Genomic DNA, 20,243 nt, shown 5'->3' with positions numbered 1-20,243 from the left:
ACTGACTATCTCTGCCTCCCAAGTGCTGAAATAAAGGACTGCACTACCACCACCCAGCACGTTGTTTATTATTTAGAGATGCTGACATTCTTAGAAAGTATATGGACTGAAGTCAATATTAAAATGAAGTCACATGAAGCTGCCCATTCCACTCAGAGTCTGAACTATTTCATCATATTAATAACTTCCGTGCCTTTCTTTTAGAATAAACTGAAGATACCTAATTAATTAATTAAAATATTATAAGTAAAGTCTGGAATGCTGGAGAAACCCTGTAATTCCAGTACTTGGGAGGTAAAAGCCAGAGGTTCAAGAATTCAAGGCTAACCTGACCTACAGAGTGATTTCAATGGCAGCCAGGGATACATGAGAACCTGTCTCAAAAAATCAAAACGAAACAACAAAAAAGAATATAAATGGCAGTTTTGGGATTTAACTCAGTGGTAGAGCACTTGCCTAGCAAGCGCAAGGCCCTGGGTTCGGTCCCCAGCTTGGGGGGGAGGGGGGGATATATAAATGGCAAACTTCAAGATAAGTATCACCATTCTAACTCCAAATTTTTCATTTCCTTCCAGCTTTACTGTGTATGTGCATGCTTGATATAGTTGCAAGCTATATAAGCCGAAACCTGACAACCACCCTACAACAATAGACAATTTTATTAGGTTCAACGATCATATTAAAATGAGGCACTGCCTTAACATAATGGGAGTGGTCTCCAGTACACACACTGCCTAGCACCCACAAGGTCCTGGGTTGGATTCCAAAGACTGCAAAAGCAGGGAAGCAGGGAAGGAAAGAAAGGAAGAATGGAGGATCACAAGGAGAGGAAAATATTTTAAAGCAAACTTTGAAAGCACTACTGGAGTCTTGATGTGACTGACAACTGTGACAAGCATGCATTTTACTCTCTCCTCTCCAGGAAGATGCTCTGGGGAGACTCCTGCACACACAGGCAATGGCACCTTCTGTCTTCTACACAGTCAACAGGTCTTTGGGTCTCTAAGAACTTAGGTTGTTTGTTCTCATTGTTGTCTTTTAGATTTGTTATGTTATATGTTATGTGCCTAGATGTAAGTATATACACTACACGGGTGCCTGGTACCCATGGAAGCCAGGAGGGTGTCAGACCCCCTGGAACTGTAATCAGAGTCACGAACAGCTCTGTATGGTTGCTAGAGCCAAAGCCTGGTCTGCAAGCACTCCTGGAGCGGGGTGAGCCGGCCATCGCTCCAACCCTGGTCTGCGTTCAGACAGATCTACCTAAGAGTTGTGTCTGGCCCACAGTTTCACTACACTCCTAGCCTCCCACTCAAGACACTTCTGCCACCAGAGCACTGTGGTTACAAATGTGTCAGTAACATTTTATTACCAGCCTATACCAACCCAGTGCTTGGAAACAGTCCTTGCATTCCTTGTGCTAGATCCCCTCTACTCAAGTCTCTAGCACCCATCCTGTTCCTCATAATGGCATGTATGAACCAAGAACATTAATTAGAGCCCCAACTTGGATGTACCCTACTATCTAGTAGAGTGCAAGCACCCCTGTGTGCTCAGCTCACTACATTTCATGCTTTGGGTTCTTTGGTTTTGTTTTTCATGTTATGCTAGGCAGGTCTTCTACACTGAACCACATTCCTAGCTCTCTACTTCATTTCCCAAGAACAATATATAACCCCATATCTGACTCGAGGTCTGTGTGCACTCAGGTCTCTTAGTCTGAGCAGCTCTGTACAACTCCCTACCTGACCCATCCTACCTTAACCCAGCTAACTTTTTCATAAAAATGACAGGCTAAAGCCAGGCAATGGTGGCACACACCTTTAATCCCACATTTGGGAGGCAGAGGCAGGCAGATCTCTGTGAGTTGAAGCTAGCTAGCCTGGTCTATAGATCGAGTTCCAGAACAGCTAGAACTAAACAGAGAAACCTCATCACAAAACAAAACACAATCAAGAAAAAAAAAAAGAATGCTTAGATGTATATTCCCTCAACCCTCTATTTAAACTGATCTCACTAGGCATGGGTCTCTGTGACTTCCAGGACAACCTGGACTACATACAGAGACCCTGTTTCCAAAAAATAAAAAGTAAACTTTGATCTCACTTCAGGATCCCTACAGAGGCATCTGGAGGGCTCACTGTATCTTTCTTCCTCTTCCCAATGTGGCCACTTTGAAGAAATCTTTTTCAGCTTCCCATTTTTTTTTTCCCTTCAGAGCTGGGGACCTTTCTGAGCTAAATCCCCAACCCCTTCAGCTTCCCATTTTTAATTAGGCTCCTTAATTAGCTTACTAAAGATGAGTGGCCAGACAGGACTTAGGGCACATACTGTGACCTTTTTTTCAAAATAAGAAAATAAAGATTTTGAGAAACCGGGTGGTAGTGGCACATGTCTTTAATCCCAGTACTCAGAAGCCAGAGGCAGTTGGATATATGTGAGTTCCAGGACAGCCAGGGTTATTCAGAGATCCTGTCTTTAAAAAAAAGGAAGGAAGGAAGGAAGAAGAGGAGAACTAGAAGATGATGAAGACGACTTTCTTTTGTTTTTAGTCAACAGATTCAGATGCCAAACATTTAAAGCAATATCCCAAAATTAGATTGAACCCCACTATAAAATGAGAGAAGCAGTCAACTTTAGCACACAGCCTCCAGTCAACAGACAGATGGTGAGGTTCTCACCATGCAAGACTTACAGGACCCAAGAGAAAAGACCTAGTCTGCTTTCACACAGCTAGTCTCAACAAGCATGGTTCTCCAGCACAGAACAGATGAGAGTGAGACTACCACAAGAAAAAGGAAGCTGGGGCTGGAGAGATGGCTCAGCGGTTAAGAGCACCCGACTGTTCTTCCAGAGGTTATGAGTTCAATTCCCAGCAACCACATGGTGGCTCACAACCATCTGTAAAGAGATCCTATGCCCTCTTCTGTTGTATCTGAAGACAGCTACAGTGTACTTATATATAGTAAATGAATAAATCTTTAAAAAAAAAAAAAGAAAGAAAGAAAGAAAGAAAAAGGAAGCTAGGGGTTGGGGATTTAGCTCAGTGGTAGAGCGCTTGCCTAGCAAGCGCAAGGCCCTGGGTTCGGTCCCCAGCTCCGGAAAAAAAAGAAAGAAAGAAAAAGGAAGCTAGAGCAGTCCAGAAAGTCATGGAGCTGGGCACTAAGGTAAGACTGCATAAAAGGAACACGCTGGGCAGAGGATGGTGGTGCGTATCATTAATTCCAGCACTGGGGAGGCAAAACAGGTAGGTCTGATCTAGAGTGAGACCCTGTCTTAAAGTAAAACAAACAGAAATGAACCACTGAAGCCCAGAGTAGGACCTGCTATGAATTCAAGGATAATATGATCTACAGAGCAAGTTCTAGAAAAAGCAAAAAATAAAATGCCAAGCTTGGAAAAGAAAGTGGAGTGAGGAGGATCATGAAAAAAAAATCAAATACATCAGAGGTCTGAGGTATCTGCTAAATCTCTACACTATACTCTCTCATGGTGGGGGTTCTTCTGGAGACAGTTTTACTATGCACTGGCCTGGGACTCTCTATCTCAACACTATACTCTCTCATGGTGGGGGTTCTTCTGGAGACAGTTTTACTATGCACTGGCCTGGAACTCTGTGTAAACTGGACTAAGCTTGAACTTGTGACTGTCCTCCTGCATCTGCCTCCCAAGTGCTGAGAATACAAGGGATGTGATACCACTCAGGCATGCTGCTCCTTTTTTAACTGAAATAATAAATCTGAACACTAACAGGACATGTATTAATTGAAATAAAATGTTCAGGGTTGGGGATTTAGCTCAGTGGTAGAGTACTTGCCTAGGAAGCGCAAGGCCCTGGGTTCGGTCCCCAGCTCCGAAAAAAAGAAAAAAAAAAAAAAAAAAGAAATAAAATGAATAAAATGTTCACAGAACTACTTCAAAGTAATTGCCAATGGGATGGGCCATGACAGAAGTACAAGTGAAGCGAGACTGGTCAAGAAAAGGCAACTTCATGCTGGGATGCAGCAACGTTCACCACAGTGCTGGCTCTGCTTTCTGTTTTGTTTTAGAATTTCTAAGACAGTTGTCTCCCAGTGTCACTTAGGCCAACCTGGCATTGGCTATGTATCCCAGGCTGGCATTGAATTCATGATCCTCTTGCCTCAACCTGGGATTATAGATGTCCAACCAAACATAGCCACCTTCCTCATAACTCATCTACTGAAATAGATTCGAAAAGTCTCCATAACAGAAAGCCTAAAACACCTATCCGTGTCTCTGATATACACTCAGAAATCAATCAAGCACTCTCTCCCCCAACCCCTTAAAAAAGGATAGGATCTTGTTCGCCTGGTTCCCAAGTGCTGAGACTGAAGCCAGACGCCACCATTGGGACTCGGGAGTATCTTTTAGGATGCATGTTAAGCATTGGCAACCTGTCAAAAGAACTAGTAAGAATGGTTACTAGACAGAAGGGAGATGTTTGTAAACCATGTGCAAGCAGCACCCATAGAATCCAAAAGAGGACATCAGGTCCTCTAGACTTGGAGTTATAGGTGGTTGTGAGCCACCATGGGAACTGAACCTGGGTCTTCAAGAAGAGCAGCAAGTGCTCTTAACCACTGAGCCATCTCTCAAGCTCATGCTTTTTTAAATTTTAAGTCACTTATTTAAAAAACTAAATTTAGGGCAATAGATGGCTCAATGGTTAAGAGCAGTAACTGCTCTTCTAGAGGTCCTGAGTTCAATTCCCAGCAACCACATGGTGGCTCACAACCATCTGTAATGAGATCTGATGCCCTCTTCTGGTGTATCTGAAGACAGCTACAGTGTACTTACATATAAAAATAAATCTTTTTAAAAGAAAAAAAAACTAAATTTAAGCCCAATGGTGGCCCAACACTTGGGAAGCAGAGACAGGCAGGTCTGTGAACTGGAGGCCAGCCTGTTCTACATAGCACCAGGAAAGCTATGTAGAACATAGCCAAAGCTACACAGAGAAACCCTGTCTCAAAAAACAAAACTAGGGGTTGGGGATTTAGCTTAGTGGTAGAGCGCTTGCCTAGGAAGCACGAGGCCCTGGGTTCGGTCCCCAGCTCCGAAAAAAAGAACCAAAACAAAACAAAACTAAAACTAAACGTAGGCACCTGTTTTGACTCAGTCCCTGACCCCTGCATCTCTAGCCCACACCTTCTGCCCATTCCCGGCTTTGACTGCCTGCTCTCCAGAGAAAAACCAGAACAATCTTCCTAAAATGTCACTACGGTCCATAGCCCTTTCAATGACATTGCTTTGTAGTTCCTCCATGGCCTCTGACCAGTTCCTGCCCTGACTTTCTTCAATGACTATAATGCGGAAGAGTAAATGAAGGAGGCTCTCTCCTCTCCAAGTTGATTATGGTCATGTTTCATCACAGCAATAGAAGCCTAAGACACAGGCGGAGCTGAAGAGACGGCTCAGTGGTTAAGAGCTCTGACTGTTCTTCCAGAGGTCCTGAGTTCAATTCCCAGCAACCACATGGTGGCTCACAACCATCTGTAATGGGATCTGATGCCCTCTTCTGGTGTCTGAAGACAGCTACAGTGTACCTATACATAATAAGTAAATAAATCTTTAAACAAAGCAAGACACAGGCCAAAGCTACAGATAATAGCCAATCTCATAAAGAAAAGGCTGGGAACACAGCTCAGCGATTAAGAGACTTACTGCTCTTGCAGAGAACTGGAGTTCACTTCCAAGCACCAAAACTGAATAGCCAACAACCACTTAGAACTCCAATTCCTGGGGATCGGAAACCCTTTTCCAGCCACCACAGGCAACTGCATTTATGTGCATATTGTCACACAGAGACATTACATATTGAGGAAGTGACTGAATGGCTCAGAGATCAAAAGCAACTACTGCTTTTGCAGAGGTCCTGGATTCAGCTGCCGGCACCCACATGGCAGCTCACAACTACCTATTACTCCAGTTCCAGAGGACCCAACACCATACAAGCACATGGTACGCATACATTCACGCACATACCGACGTACCACCACACACACACCACACACACACACAAACACACACACCACAGACACACACACACACGTGCACACACACACACACACACAAACACACATAAAATAAATATTAAAAAAATAAGATAAAAACTAAATAAGTCAATTTTTCTCAAGATAGGGCTCTCAGTGCAGCCCTGGCTATCTTGGAACTCTGTAAACCAGGATGGCCTCAAACTTAAAGATCCATCTGCCTCCAAGTGTTGGGATTAAAGGCATGCACCACTACAGCCTGACAACAAATCAATTTTTAAAAAATAATACTCAGCTAGAGATGGAGTTCGGTTAGGTAGAGTGCTTGCCTACCATATACCAGCCCCTGGGCTTGATCCCTAGGGCCACACAAAACCTGTCCCGGTAGAGTACATCTATGACCCAAACACTCAAGAAGTGGAGACAGAAGGATCATAAATTCTCCGTCAGCCTTCATGGAGTTTTAGGCCAACCTGTATTACATGAGACCCTGTGTTGTGAGTGACTGTTCTCTGAGTCAAGCAACTGACATCTTGGGACATTCAGCCATGCCCTTGCAAAAGATGAATTGTGTTTGTTGATGGTTTATGCACCCAAACAGGAAGGTAAAGAGGGATACCAGATTCTCACACAACTCTACTTTAATTGTTTGTGGCATGGGGGAGGGGTAGAGAACATATACAGGTGGGAGAAGATGAGAGCAAAGGTCTCCACCTAAGCAGCTATAAAAAGTCTTCATCCTTCTGGGTAAAGGCTCTCTCCTATTATGGCCTGTTTAGGTAGAGAACAGCCACACCCCTGTAAGTAATCCCTCACCTATGATCAGTAAGGAAACCCAATAAAAACGCATTGGTTCACCAGACTGAAAACTGGCAGAACCATGTCTCAGATTGTTGTTGGGACCTTTGCAAAAGGAATGAATGTTGTTCATGTCTACTCCTGAGTTGGGGCACAAAGGTACTTTGCACCCAGAGAGCATTAGGGAACCAGGAATGCTAAACACCCGGACAGCTTAAACACACACACACACACACACACACACACACACACACACACACACACACAAAACTGTTTTCCTGCCAAAAGGCTCAGAGTGGATATTGTTAAGAACCTGGGGTCTTGGGCTGGAGAGATGGCTCGGTGGTCAAGAGCACCGACTGCTCTTCCAGAGGCCCTAAGTTCAAATCCCAGCAACCACATGGTGGCTCACAACCATCTGCAACGGGGATCTGGTGCCCTCTTCCAGTTAATAGACCCATCCCTGGGGTAGATGTCACACGTACTTCATAGCCTGCTGACCTCTATACTATCCCACTCAGAGGATTCTAGACCCTTTAGCAACAGAACCCACCCTCATGGTCACAAGTATTTTGTAAAAGAGCTTCTAAGTAGACACACCTCGGGCTTTATTGTGCACCTGGAACTGAAATGATTTCTGCCTGGAAACCTGGAATAGGAATAACTGTTGCGCTGGGTTTAAATACGCTGGCAGGGAGCCGCCTGGCATCAGACTCCCCAATCTTATCCAAGTCTTCATCCTCACCTCTTCACATTTCCTTCCCTGCCTGGACACCTGCAGGGTCCCCTTTCCTGCTAGAAAAGAATTTTAGCAAAACCCTGTCTCACAAAAATGTATTACAGGGCTGGAGAGAAGGCTCAGCAGATAAGGGCACTCACTGGCTGCTCTTCCAGAGGTCCTGAGTTCAATTCCCAGCAACCACATGGTGGCTCACAACCATCTGTAATGATCTGATGCCCTCTTCTGGCACATGGCACATAGGTCATTTATGTATATATAGATTACATAGATAAAATAAATCTTTAAAAAAAAAAAAAGAACCCGGAAGCCAAGCAGACACCTGAGTGGAGGTAACCTGCCTCGTGGCAAAACTTAGATCAGAATAAATGTGATATTTATTTATGGAAAAAAAAAAAAAAAAAAGAAATGCTCCTTAAAAATGTAATACGGGTTGGGGATTTGGCTCAGTGGTAGAGCGCTTGCCTAGGAAGCGCAAGGTCCTGGGTTGGTCCCCAGCCCCGAAAAAGGAAAAAAAAAAAAAAAAAATGTAATACAACAAAAAGTCAGATGCAGAGGTCTATGCATTCAGAAGGCAGCATTCAGAAGGCAGAAACAGAAGTACTGCACATTTAAGAGTAGCTTGATCTAAATAGCAACTTCTATGCCAGGTGGGGAACTACAGTGAAACCACCTCAACACCATCACTGCCCCAAAATCCTCAAAATATGACTCACAAGCTAAATGGTTTTAGGGCAGAGACAAACGAATTGTTATAATATGCAGAGGCAGAAGCAGGAAATCAGGGTGCTAGCCTCCACTCTGGCAATGACCACTCAGACAACTGAAGTGTCCATGGCTGCCCTAGTGTTAGAGCTGAAGGACAAGTGCCAGCATCATCTCTGCTGGCCTGTCATGTGAGCCACTGAACACTCCTATCACAAACCATTCCATCACCTCGTCACACTCACACACACACAAATAAATGTGAAAACATTATTCTTGGTTTTTCAAGACAAGGTTTCTCTGTGTAGCCCTGGCTGTCATGAAATTCACTCTGTAAACCAGTCTGGCCTTAAACTCACAGAGATCCACCTGCCTCTGCCTCCTGAGTGCTAGGATTAAAGGTATATGCCATCACCACTCAGCCTTTTCTTTCTTTTAATCTTATTTTTATTTTATACGCAGGTGTTTTAGCCTGCATGTGTGTCTGTGTGAAGTTGTCATATCTTGGAGTAATAGACAGTTGTGAGCTGTCATGTGTGGTGCTGGGAATTAAGCCCAGGTCCTCTGGAAGAGCAGTCAGTGCTCTTTACTGCCTAGCCATCTCTCCAGCCTGTAAAAAAAAAAAAAATTAAGAACATTCATTATAGCATTATTAATAAAGATAAAAAATAAATCATAATTAGTTTAAAAGCCATATATCTAGGCTTTTACATACTGTTACTTTTTTTTTTTTTTTTTTTTAAGATGTATTTATTCTATATAAGTACACTGTCGCTGTCTTCAGACACACCAGAAGAGGGCATCAGCTCTCATTACAGATGGTTGTGAGCCACCATGTGGTTGCTGGGAATTGAACTCAGGACCTCTGGAAGAGCAGCCAGTGCTCTTAACCACTGAGCCATCTCTCCAGCCCCTACTGTTACGTTTTTAAGGGTAAAGTACATCTGTGTTAAAGCAAAGCCAAACAACACACAGGCAGTGGTGGTGCACGCAGAGCCAAGCTGAGCACACCTACACACAGCTATATACAAGCTGAGCACACCTACACACAGCTATACACAAGGAAATCCTTTTAAGTGTAGTAGCCCATGCCTCAAGTGGATCTCTGAGTTCAAGGCCAGTCTGGTCTCCATAGACCAGGACTATATACAGAAACCCTGTCTTAAAAAACAAAAACAAGCAAAACCTGTTTTCAGTAAATAAAATTGGATTCAATTCCAGTACATGGAAACTGTGTACAACTACAAAATGAATTCAAGGACAGTCTGTGCTGTCTCAAAAAGAATTATGATGTTGGGGCTGGAAAGATGGCTCAGTGGTTAAGAGCACTGACTGCTCTTCCAGAGGTCCTGAGTTCAATTCTCTGCAACCACATGGTGGCTCACAACCATCTGTAACGGGTTCCAATGCCCTCGTCTGGTGTGTCTGAAGACAGCATCAGGGAACTCACAAAATAAAGAAATAAATCTTTAAAAAAAAAAAAAAGAATTGTGATGATTTTGATGATAAATAAACAAAATTAAAAATTAAAAAGCCAGGCACTGTGGAAGACTCCTTTAATTTCAGCAGAGGCAGGTGGATCTGAGTTCAAGACCAACCTGGTCTACAAAGTCAATTCCAGGACAGCCAGTGATAAGCAGAAAAATCCTGTCTCAAGGGAAAAAAATAATAGTAATGACTTAAAAATCAAATGGAGTCTGGGTCTAGAGTTGAGTGGCAGAAAAAAATGCCTGGCATCAGAAGAGCCTGGAACCCTAGGCTTGCTGTCCAGAGCACGGGGAGCCAGGTGTTTAGTTGTCAAGCTACAACAGCAATAAGACAGTGACTTTCAGAAGTCAGGTGCGGTGGTGGAGTCCTTGCTAAGTATTTGTGACACTTCCTTGAGACAGGAACCTTGGAACCATATGGTCTCAAGTCCTCACTGATCCTGGACATACATTTACACACACACACACACACACACACACACACACACACACACACACACACACACACACACACAGAGTATTTCATGTTTAACCAAACTTCTTTTTCTTCAATGTGACAGCAGTGAACTAAGTATATCTATATTTCTAGACATTCCAAAGGTTTGATGCCATTGGAACTTTTTTTAGTTTTTTTGCTTACTTGTTTGTTTTTGAGAATGACCTAAACTATCTCCCTGCCTCTACCTCCGGAGTGCTGAGATCGCAGGCACGCATCTAGACCAGCACCCTATCAGTCCTCAGTCCGGCTACATCCTCAGTCCCACTGCCTATGTAAGCAGCTACTACAAAATATCCCAAGGAAATAGAGAGTGAGAGAGCAAGAAATGTAGGCCAAAGTCCATTCTAGATAACAGTGAATAGAGCATAAAAGAGTTAAACTGCTCACTTTCTATGCCTGAAGTACACAGATAATCCCCACAGCTGGTGAGTACAGACTTAACACCAACATATATTCAGAAACAAAGTTGCTGCTGCTGCCTCGTAGAAGACTAAAGAGCTTTCAATAATGTCTCTTAGAACTGACCTTTTAAATTTTATGTGTATATATTCTAAAAAACAAAAAGATTTTTGTTTTGGGGGTTGGTGCTTGGTTTTCACGGTAGCTGATTTTCTTTTGTTTTTCAGGACAGTGTTTCTCTGTGAGCTTTGGCAGTCCTAGAACTCCCTCTATAGACCAGGCTGGCCTTAAACTTAGAATCTGTCTGTCTCTGCCTCCTGAGTGCCAGGACTAAAAGAGTGCCCCACCACATCTGGATGTTTTTCCTCTTTAAGACAAATTCTAATCCTGTACCCCAGGCTAACCCAAGTTATGATCTTCCTGCTTCAGCTTCCATGTGCACTTATTATACACTTCCATACCCAATTAAAATAGAATATTAAAGGAAGAGAAACAAAAACAGGCATGATAAAACACACCTGTGACCCCAGGAAGATCAGGAGTTCAAGGCCAGCATTAGGGGCATAGCAAATCAGAGGTCAGCCTGTGACACATGAGGAGACCCATCTCCCCACCCCACCCCTAAAAAAAGCAAACAAAAAAAAAAAAAAAAAAAAAAAAAGCAAACATCAGGGCTGGGAGAGATAACTCAGAAGTTAGAGACTTGTTGCTGTTTCAGAGGCCCAGAGTTCAACTCCCAGCACCTACTTAATGGTTCATAACCACCCTAATTCCAGTTCCACCAATGGTTCCACTGCCTCCACTGACACCTGACATGGAAATACAGAATGTCAAACATTCATACACATAAAATTAAGTAATATTTTTAATTTTAATAAAAAGATACATACTAGGCACCCTATTAAGTACAGATTTTGTTTTGGAAGGCCCTCTTGCTGCAAAATAACTTTTGCTGAGACAATCCTGTGACTGGGACATACATTTAAACCCAAGAAGTGGAGGAGCCCACACCAATCTACAAAATAGAGTAGAAGATATATTAATAAACCTCTCGGGCTGGAGAGATGGCTCAGCGGTTAAGAGCACCGACTGCTCTTCCAGAGGTCCTGAGTTCAATTCCCAGCAACCACATGGTGGCTCACAACCATCTGTAAAAAGATCCAATGCCCTCTTCTGGTGTGTCTGAAGACAGCTACAGTGTGCTTATATATGATAAATGAATAAATCTTTTAAAAAAATAAATAAACCTCTCCACTATCTAAGTAGTTCTCGGTGTAAAAAGGTGTTGGGTGGATTGGGGATTTAGCTCAGTGATAGAGCGCTTGCCTAGCAAGCACAAGGCCCTGGGTTCGGTCCCCAGCTCCGAAAAAAAAAAAAAAGGTGTTGGGAGCTGGGGTAAAGGGAAGATACAGGCACAATCATGACACACAAATACATATTTAGGTAAGTTTCAAGTGTGAGCTCTACTGGGTTAATCATCCCACAGTTTGGGAACCCTAACCAGCAAATATTTCAAGATTCACTGAGGATGAACCCATGCTGATCCAATTCCACTGTGTTACAGAAAAGGGCCCCTCACCCTGTCATGTACTTCCAGGATAAACACTTAAAATCATAAATCCACACAGGTATAACACATAGTTTAGCCAGCATGGGCTCTGTAGACTCAGAGCCTTGTGTCTTCTAATGGGGCTATGTGCCTGTTGCCTCACATACCAGAGAACCTACTTGGTTAGACTACCATCATGTTATACGCGCTACAATGTGTACAAAATGCCTACAGTGGGGCTGGGTCCAGGCCCAAGCTCACCCTACACACAATCTATGGGATCCACCTTTAAAATCGAAGACACTTCAGGTCATTGACAACCCACCTTTTTCTGAGGCAGAGAGAAACAGGTTTGAAATGAGCTAACCAGGTAGCTTTGAACGTGCAATCTGCCTGCTTTGGCCTCCTGAGTGCTAGGATAACAAGCATGCTCTACTACTCAGCTTCCTCAATCAATATAAACACCAACTATGTGTCTAGCATTGAAAAGTGCCAAAGCTGGGGGCTGGAGGGATAGCTCAGTGGTTAAGAGCACTGGCTACTCTTTCAAAGGTCCAGAGTTGATTTCCCTGCAATCACAAACTGACTCACAATCATCTTAAATGGGATTGGATGCCCTCTTCTGTCATGCAGGCATACATGCAAATAGAGCACCTGAATACATAAATAAGTCTTTGAAAAGAAAAGAAAATGGCCAGGCCTACAAACTGAGCAAGCAAAGTTACTTAACCCCTACAAAGTCTTATTGTCTTCATCTGCTAAATAAGAAATAACAATACGTGCTGCACAAACTGGATGGGGTTAACTTCTCTGAGGGGTTTAAACAACATCCGAAACGCAAATGATTGAGAGTCACTATGTATCTCCTTCCTTTCACTCCTGGAAATGACTTAGATTATCTCATAGTCATGTGTTCTTGGTGCCTAAGTCAGTTCTTGAACGTTATAAGTACTCAACAAATCCTCCTTCCATTAGATCTGAAAACTAGCCATTCACTTATATGAATACCCCTCAAAAAGGCGAGAAAGAAAAAAGAAACGCAACGACCATACATTATAAGATAAAATGTACTGCTAAACCTATGCACCGTATGTGCCAGCTTCTCAATATACCTTCACTTTCTGAGGTCTGCAAGTCCCAAAAGCTAACTATTCCGCGGCTAATTTCGGAGGAAAACTGTTAGGTTATACTTTCTTCCAAACCGGCCCCGTACTTCGGCCCTAGGAATACAACACTAGTGCGTTCTGAGGACCCCCGACTCCTGCCGGCCCTTCCAGCTCCGGGAAGACGCCGGTCCCTCTCGCCCGGGCATAAGGTTTACGCCGCAAAAACCAGGAAGCAAACTATCCCGCAGAAAGAGCAGAGAGAAGGCCACCACGCGAACAAAAGACCGCTAATTCGCCGTCCCCCGCCGCTTTAGTGCCATCGGTGAAGAAATAAACTTGGGTCCGCAGACATTCCTCTGTCAAGCGTGCCCCGTGGTCACCCTGCTGCGGCGGCTTTGTGCGCGGGAGACGCGCGGGACCGGCCAACTTTTCCTTAAAGATGGTGCCACGCTCTCGCGGCGAGTGAAAGGTCACGGCGCGGGGCAGCAGGCGCAGGCCCGCCTCACCTTCGCCGCGCACAAGTTGGCCCGCTCCACTTTGCCTTTTGTCTCCGCCACCCCCGCTCCGACCCGGCCGTAGTCAAGCTCTGGGCTGCGGGCTGCGGAGCCGCGGCCTCCTACCGTCCGCCGCGCTGCTGCCGCCGCCGCCGCCGCTGCTCGGGCCCGCCGTGCACAAAGCGCGCCGGCGGAGCGCGGGCCGGACGCTGGGGCCTCCGCGCCGCCGGGCCTGAGACGGCGGGGGCGCGCGGCCCCACCCAGCTCGAGATTCGCTTGGGTTCCTGTCCCCTCGCCGTGGCTGTTGCCATCATGACCGTGGCCCGCGCCCCAGCGCCGAAAGCCGGCCCCGCACCTCACCTCAGCATCCGCGGCGGCCATGGCCCGGGCCCGCAGCGTGGCCCCGCCCCTCCCGCGCGCCATCGCCCCGCCCGCGCCTCGCGGCCTAGGGCCGGGGCGGGGCTGGCCCGCTACTTCTGCGCCTGCGTAAGCATCCGCGGCTGCGCACCGGGACCCAGTCGTGCGGCGCCTGCGTCTGGAAGCAAGGCCGGGTGGCGCCTGCGCGCTGAAATTCGACCGGGGCTTCTGAAGCTGAGCGTTCACCTGTAGGAGCTGCTCTGTTTCCCGTCTCCTTGGTTTCGCTCCCACTCATTTACATGCAGTCCATCAGTATTACTTGGAAACTTTCAGATGAAAGCTAGCCCAACGTTTCAAGTTAGGTGCCGGTCTGAGTTAGCCTTGGAAATCGAATTTCCGCTTGGTTCCGCTGAGTGCTGGCTGACCACCCTTTTGTACCGCTTGTTTACACTACACGCTACTACTGGCTTGTTGACTGTCAATAACCCACTGGGTTTCCACACCATTAACTTGAGTCCTGACAACCCTTATTCTGTTTAATAGTGGTCCCAAAGTGCAAGGAAGGTGATGAGACCTTCCAAAATGCTAGAGAACCATAAAGTGCTCCCTTGAAGGGGGAAGGCAGGAGATTTCAATAAGTAAGTCTTAACGCTGGGGTAACCAAGAGAAAAACGCTAAGAGCTCACTTCCGATGAAACTGTGAAAGAAATCTATGCTAGTTCTGCTGTCAAACTTAACACTGCAAAAGTCCCAGCCACGAGGCATAAGTGCTAAAATAGAAAAGAGTTAGATATTATGTAGATAAAGGATATGAAAATGTGTTCCAGTGATGATCACACATTATGCCAGAAGCATTGAGGCTATATGAAGACTTCTGAAGGGCGGTACCTTAAAAAAGAGGAGGCACCAAGCTATTTCATTGCAAGTGAGAGATGACTATATAGATTTAGAGAGAGGTCCTGACTAGTGTGTGTGTGTGTGTGTGTGTGTGTGTGTGTGTGTGTGTGTGTGTGTGTGATGGTGGTGGTGGTGGTGGTGGTGGTGGTGGAGAGGTTGCTTGTACAACTGAAGCTGCCACATCTGAAGCAGACTTGAAAAAAAGGGAGTAAGGTGAAAATACTTAGAAAATTTACATCATCTGAGGCAGATGAAGAAGAAACTGAAGCAGAGGCAGGAATGTATACATGAGTAAAGGTTGCTGGAATGTTTAAAAGTTTTAAAATATTAACAAATTATGGGATATGTTCCTAAGAAGGAACACAGTAGTAAAGTCACCAGCACAGTCAAACACAGTGGCATACACCTTTAATCCCAGCACTAGGACCCTGAGCTACATAGAAAGACTCTGTTAACAAAAAAAAGTAAATGATAGAAAGGGATAAGCCCAAGACTTCCCATGCTAGGCTAGCATTCTACCACTGAACTACAACCTCAATCCTTTCCATCTTTCTTTCTATCCGACAGGACCTCAGTGAGGCTGGCCTTGATGGTATCCTTCTATCTCAGCTTCTCTTGTAGCTGGCATTATAGGCCTCACCATTTGAAGCTGATTTAAATTTTCTATCTATTTCGGGCTTTTTCTTTTGTTTTATTCATTTTTATTTATTACATACACAGTGTTCTGCATATATATGACAGACGAGGGCACCAGATCTTATTATAGATGGTTATGAGCCACCATGTGGTTGCTGGGAATCGAACTCAGGACCTCTGGAAGAGCAGTCAGTGCTCTTAACCACTGAGCCATCTCTCCTGTTTTATTCATTTTTAATGATTTATTTTCTGTATATCAGTGTTTGTCTACATTTATGTTTGTGTGAGGGCATCAGATCCCCTGGAACTGGAGTTACATATGGTTGTGAGTTGCCATGTGGTTGTTGGGAATTGAATCCAGTCTTCTGGAAGAGCAGAAGACATCTTTCCAGCCCCCATGTGTAGCCCAGGCTGCCCTTGAACCCGAGTGTGCCTCCTGCCTCTGCCTCCATCAGCAAGTCCTACTGGCAAGCACCACCATGGAAAGCTTGTTTTGTTCTTGAAGCAGGGCCTTACTGCAAAGCATGGATGGCCTCAGACATTCAATGTTCCTCCTGCCTCCATTTCCTGAAGGAATACAGGTATGCCCATGCCACACCTAGCATAGCTAAACATTTTTTTTTTTTTGGTTTTTTTTTTTCGGAGCTGGGGACCGAACCAGGGCCTTGCTTCCTAGGCAAGCGCTCTACCACTGAGCTAAATCCCCAACCCCATAGCTAAACATTTTATAAAATTAAATTTTTCACCTGTACAGTCACTAAAAGACTACATTCTGCTACAACACTGCCATGAATTAAAAATGTAAGGACAGAGGACTTTTAATTACAGTGTTTTTTTTTCTCCAAAAGTTCCCCACATGGGTGGAGGATTACCTCTACTATTGAGCATCCTTACCCTCTTGTATCATCTGCTACCAACATCAAATCTTAGAAGTTACAGTGCAACAACTGATGATCCAGACATTGACAACCAGTACTGACTGGTGTTGCAATGCCACTTCTGTGATCGCTTCACTTTGTCAGCATAGCATCTCAAGTCCCTGTGAAAAGGGATGAGTACAAAATGGCAAGATCATTTGGAAGTGAGACCACATTCATGTAATTTTGTTACAATTAGTCTCATACTTGATATACTGTGTTATTAATGGTACTAAACTCTTCCTGTGTTGAATCTGTAAATCTCTATCATACCTATAAATGAAGCTAAAATATATACAGAATTCTATGCTATGTGCAGTTTTGGGCATCCACCGGGGGTCTTAGACCATACTCCTTGCAGATGAGGAGACACTACTGAATTGTTTTATTCTAAATTGGTTTCTGGTAGGCTGATCAGAGGAGCCTGAAGTGTGCAACTAACATAGGCCTTTAATGTTTTGGTATCAGACAGGGTTTCTCTGTGCAGTTCCAGCTGTCCTGGAATTCCATCTGCCCACCAGGCTGGCCTTGAACTCAGAGATCTATCTGGCTCTACCTTCCAAGTCCTGGGATTAAAGAGTGACCACCAGTAGTACCTCACCGAGGCGTTGAGTCTTGATCTCCAATCACAGACACACTTTTATTTCCTTGGTTCTCCCAAAAAGCAGATACTATGAGTTGTGCTGGGGGAATGCCTCAGTAAGGGATCTAGGGATGGGGCTGCTCTGCTTGGGAGGTACAGCTGGTAAAGGACGGTCCTCCAACATGAGGAAGGGCCTAGATGGAGCAATGTCACATTAGGAGGAATGTCACAGTTGGGAGGAGGGATCCTAGTAAGGAGCATGTCCCAACTTTGTAGGGAACATTCTGTTTAGCAAAGGTATGTCTATAGGTTTGAGCGCACAAAGGGGATCCCATTGGGAGGATGATCCAACAGAAAAAAGTAATCTCTCAAATAGCATATCTGCCCCCCACAAGAGGGGGCTATTCCAACAGGGAGAGATGTCCCAGCAGGCCAGTCCCTCACAGCCCTCTCACCCCTATTAATGAGAATACAAACTGGATGTTCTGGATAGGAGGGTTTGTCTGACTGGAACTTGTGCACTGACAAGAAAGCTCACCCTTATGGAGAGATGCCAACCCCAGTTAGCTAGCATGGAGTGCTCCAGTCAGGAGGTGTGCTCTCCTTGGTTACCCCAAGGTCTGCCAGACACAAACTTCCTATGTTCAAGGCAAAGCCTTTCCCGCAGACCAAGTAACTTTCACTAGACTGAAAATCTAGTGCTACATGAGCTCTTAGGCCACCTGATCTCTATGGATGATTCTGTCTTCCCATCTGAGACTTCGAAGAGAAGCTAAAGTGAGGTCTCATTAAGGAAGTCTTGAGTTTTGATGACCAGTCTAGACTCAGTATCACAAGGAGACAGACTCTGGAAAATGGCTCTGCTAAGTTGGCCACTATAGGTTCTTACACACACAGAGGAAGAAATGGACAGCCCCCACTGGGGTCCGAGGATTCTTTAGGACAACTGAATCATTGTTTTTTTTTTTGTTTGTTTGTTTTTTCCGGAGCTGGGGACCAAACCCAGGGCCTTGCGCTTGCTAGGCAAGCGCTCTACCACTGAGCTAAATCCCCAACCCCAACTGAATCATTGTTAAGGCTTTGCATGACATACTGGCAAACAGCCTTTCTGGATCATGGGAAATGGTCTCACACAGTCTTCTGCAACCCATAGCCCAAAGAGAACCATCTTCCCCCAACCCACCATTTCATCTTGCTGCTAAGGTGGAACCTCCTGTATCTTTTCCCTGAGGCCCTTTGTTTCAGCTAGCTACATAGCTTGCTCCTTTTCTAGCCTTTATGCCTTAAATATCACTGCCTCAGGAAAGCCTTCCACTTCCTCCATTATCCATCCCCCCCCCCACCCCACCCCCCGGAGCTGGGGACCGAACCCAGGGCCTTGCGCTTCCTAGGCAAGCACTCTACCACTGAGCCAAATCCCCAACCCCCATTATCCATTTTTTAAAAGAATTATTAATTAATTTATTTTATGTATATGAGTACACTGTAGCTGTCTTCATGACACCAGAAGGCATCGAATCTCATTGCAGATGGTTGTGAGCCACCATGTGGTTGCTGGGAATTGAACTCAGGACCTCTGAAAGAGCAGTCAGTGCTCCTAACCACTGAGCCATCTCTACAGCCCCATTATCCATTTTTTAATTGGATTTTTTAATTTATATTTCTCTTATCCATTTTCATCCTTGATGTCTTTTTCCCTGCAGCCCTACTCCACGCTGTTTTTCTTATTTATTTTTAGGTATTTTGGAGGGTTTATATTGTTTTTTAAATATTTATTTTATGGGCATGAGTACACTATGACTGTCTTCAGACACACCAGAAAAGGGCATCAGATCCTATTATAGATGGTTGTGAGCCACCGTGTGGTTGCTGGGAATTGAACTCAGGACCTCTGGAAGAGCAGTCAGTGCTCTTTTTTTTTTTTTTTTTTCCCCCCCCCCCCCCCGAGCTGGGGACCGAACCCAGGGCCTTGCGGCTGCTAGGCAAGCACTCTACCACTGAGCCAAATCCCCAACCCCAGCAGTCAGTGCTCTTAACCACTGAGCCATCTCTCCAGCCCAGATGTTCTAACATGGGGTCTTGTCATGTAGACCAGGCTGGCCTCAAACTCAGATTTACCTGCCTCTGCCTCCAAGTGCTTTAATTAAAGGTGTGTGCCACCATGCCAGGCTCCCAGTACTCATGATAAATCCTGTATGACCACTGTTTTCTGTGTTGTACTGCCCACAATAATACCCTCTGGCATAAACAGAATTTTTAAAAAAGCAAATATTTAAGTGAAGAGGTTGAAACCCAGGGAAGAGACCTCTGACCAGGCAAATATGGTGTGACAGAAACTGCTGGAAGGCTGCAGGCCCTTCAACACCCACCCTGCAGTCAGCCACAGTCACACTACAGCCAGTCCCACTGACTACCTACCTCCATGCTGACATCCCTTCTGAAAGACAAGCCCATCTCTATTCCCGTTTTCTAAGTGAGTGAACCAAAGGAAGGGAGCTGAGTTTTTACAGCCAGCCTGAGATGAGGTGGGATCCACACCCAAGCTCTTCTTTCACGAATTGCTGGTGGTGTATGGAGACCTGCGGCCTACTTTCTGCCTTTCTCCAAGACCCCCTTGACCCTCAGTATCAAATGTGAGCCAGGGATGTGAAAGGGTACATATGTTTCAGGGGTAGACAACGATGTGTTCCGAAAGACACCACCAGCTTCTGGCCTCTGGACACTGGGGTGTAAGCCTAGTTGGCTAAGTGATGTGAAAACCAGACAGATGCCTAAGACTCAGTGTGAAAACCACAGCCTGGGGACGCTGGTTATGCACTGCCAGCATTCTGCTCTCTAGTGGACTTTTTTCCCTAAGTCTGTGCACTGGTTGATTTCACAGGCAAGACGGCCACCATGCCTAGCAAGAGGCTTTCCCTGTAAGAGATGGAATTTAACCAACTCCACAATAACCACTTCCAGTGCACATTACACATGAAGGGCAACAACAGACCAGAGCTGTCATGGAGATCAAGGGGATGGCAGGGTGCCTCTGAAATGCTGTTCCAGGGAGCTGTTGTCTTT

The 20,243-nt window shown here is 45.1% G+C and overlaps 1 protein-coding gene across 6 annotated transcripts in view; it reads right to left on the bottom strand.

Moving 5' to 3' along the window:
* Ehmt1 (euchromatic histone lysine methyltransferase 1) overlaps window positions 1–14,209 on the bottom strand; it is a 146,387-nt gene extending 132,178 nt beyond the window's left edge. For 4 of the 6 annotated variants that reach the window (XM_032903156.1, XM_032903159.1, XM_032903158.1 and 1 more), the window contains exon 1: window positions 14,151–14,209. In XM_032903156.1, the coding sequence (XP_032759047.1) occupies window positions 14,151–14,171 (21 nt within the window). In that variant the 5' untranslated portion in view covers window positions 14,172–14,209. The other 2 variants (XM_032903157.1, XM_032903162.1) reach the window with 2 other exon arrangements.
* Between the last annotated feature and the right edge of the window lie 6,034 nt (window positions 14,210–20,243).

Source organism: Rattus rattus, chromosome 5 (genome assembly GCF_011064425.1).
Source record: "Rattus rattus isolate New Zealand chromosome 5, Rrattus_CSIRO_v1, whole genome shotgun sequence".
Classification (NCBI taxonomy): domain Eukaryota; kingdom Metazoa; phylum Chordata; class Mammalia; order Rodentia; family Muridae; genus Rattus; species Rattus rattus.
The sequence above is the reverse complement of the archived record's forward strand: the minus strand, read 5'-3'. Positions and strand labels throughout refer to the sequence as shown.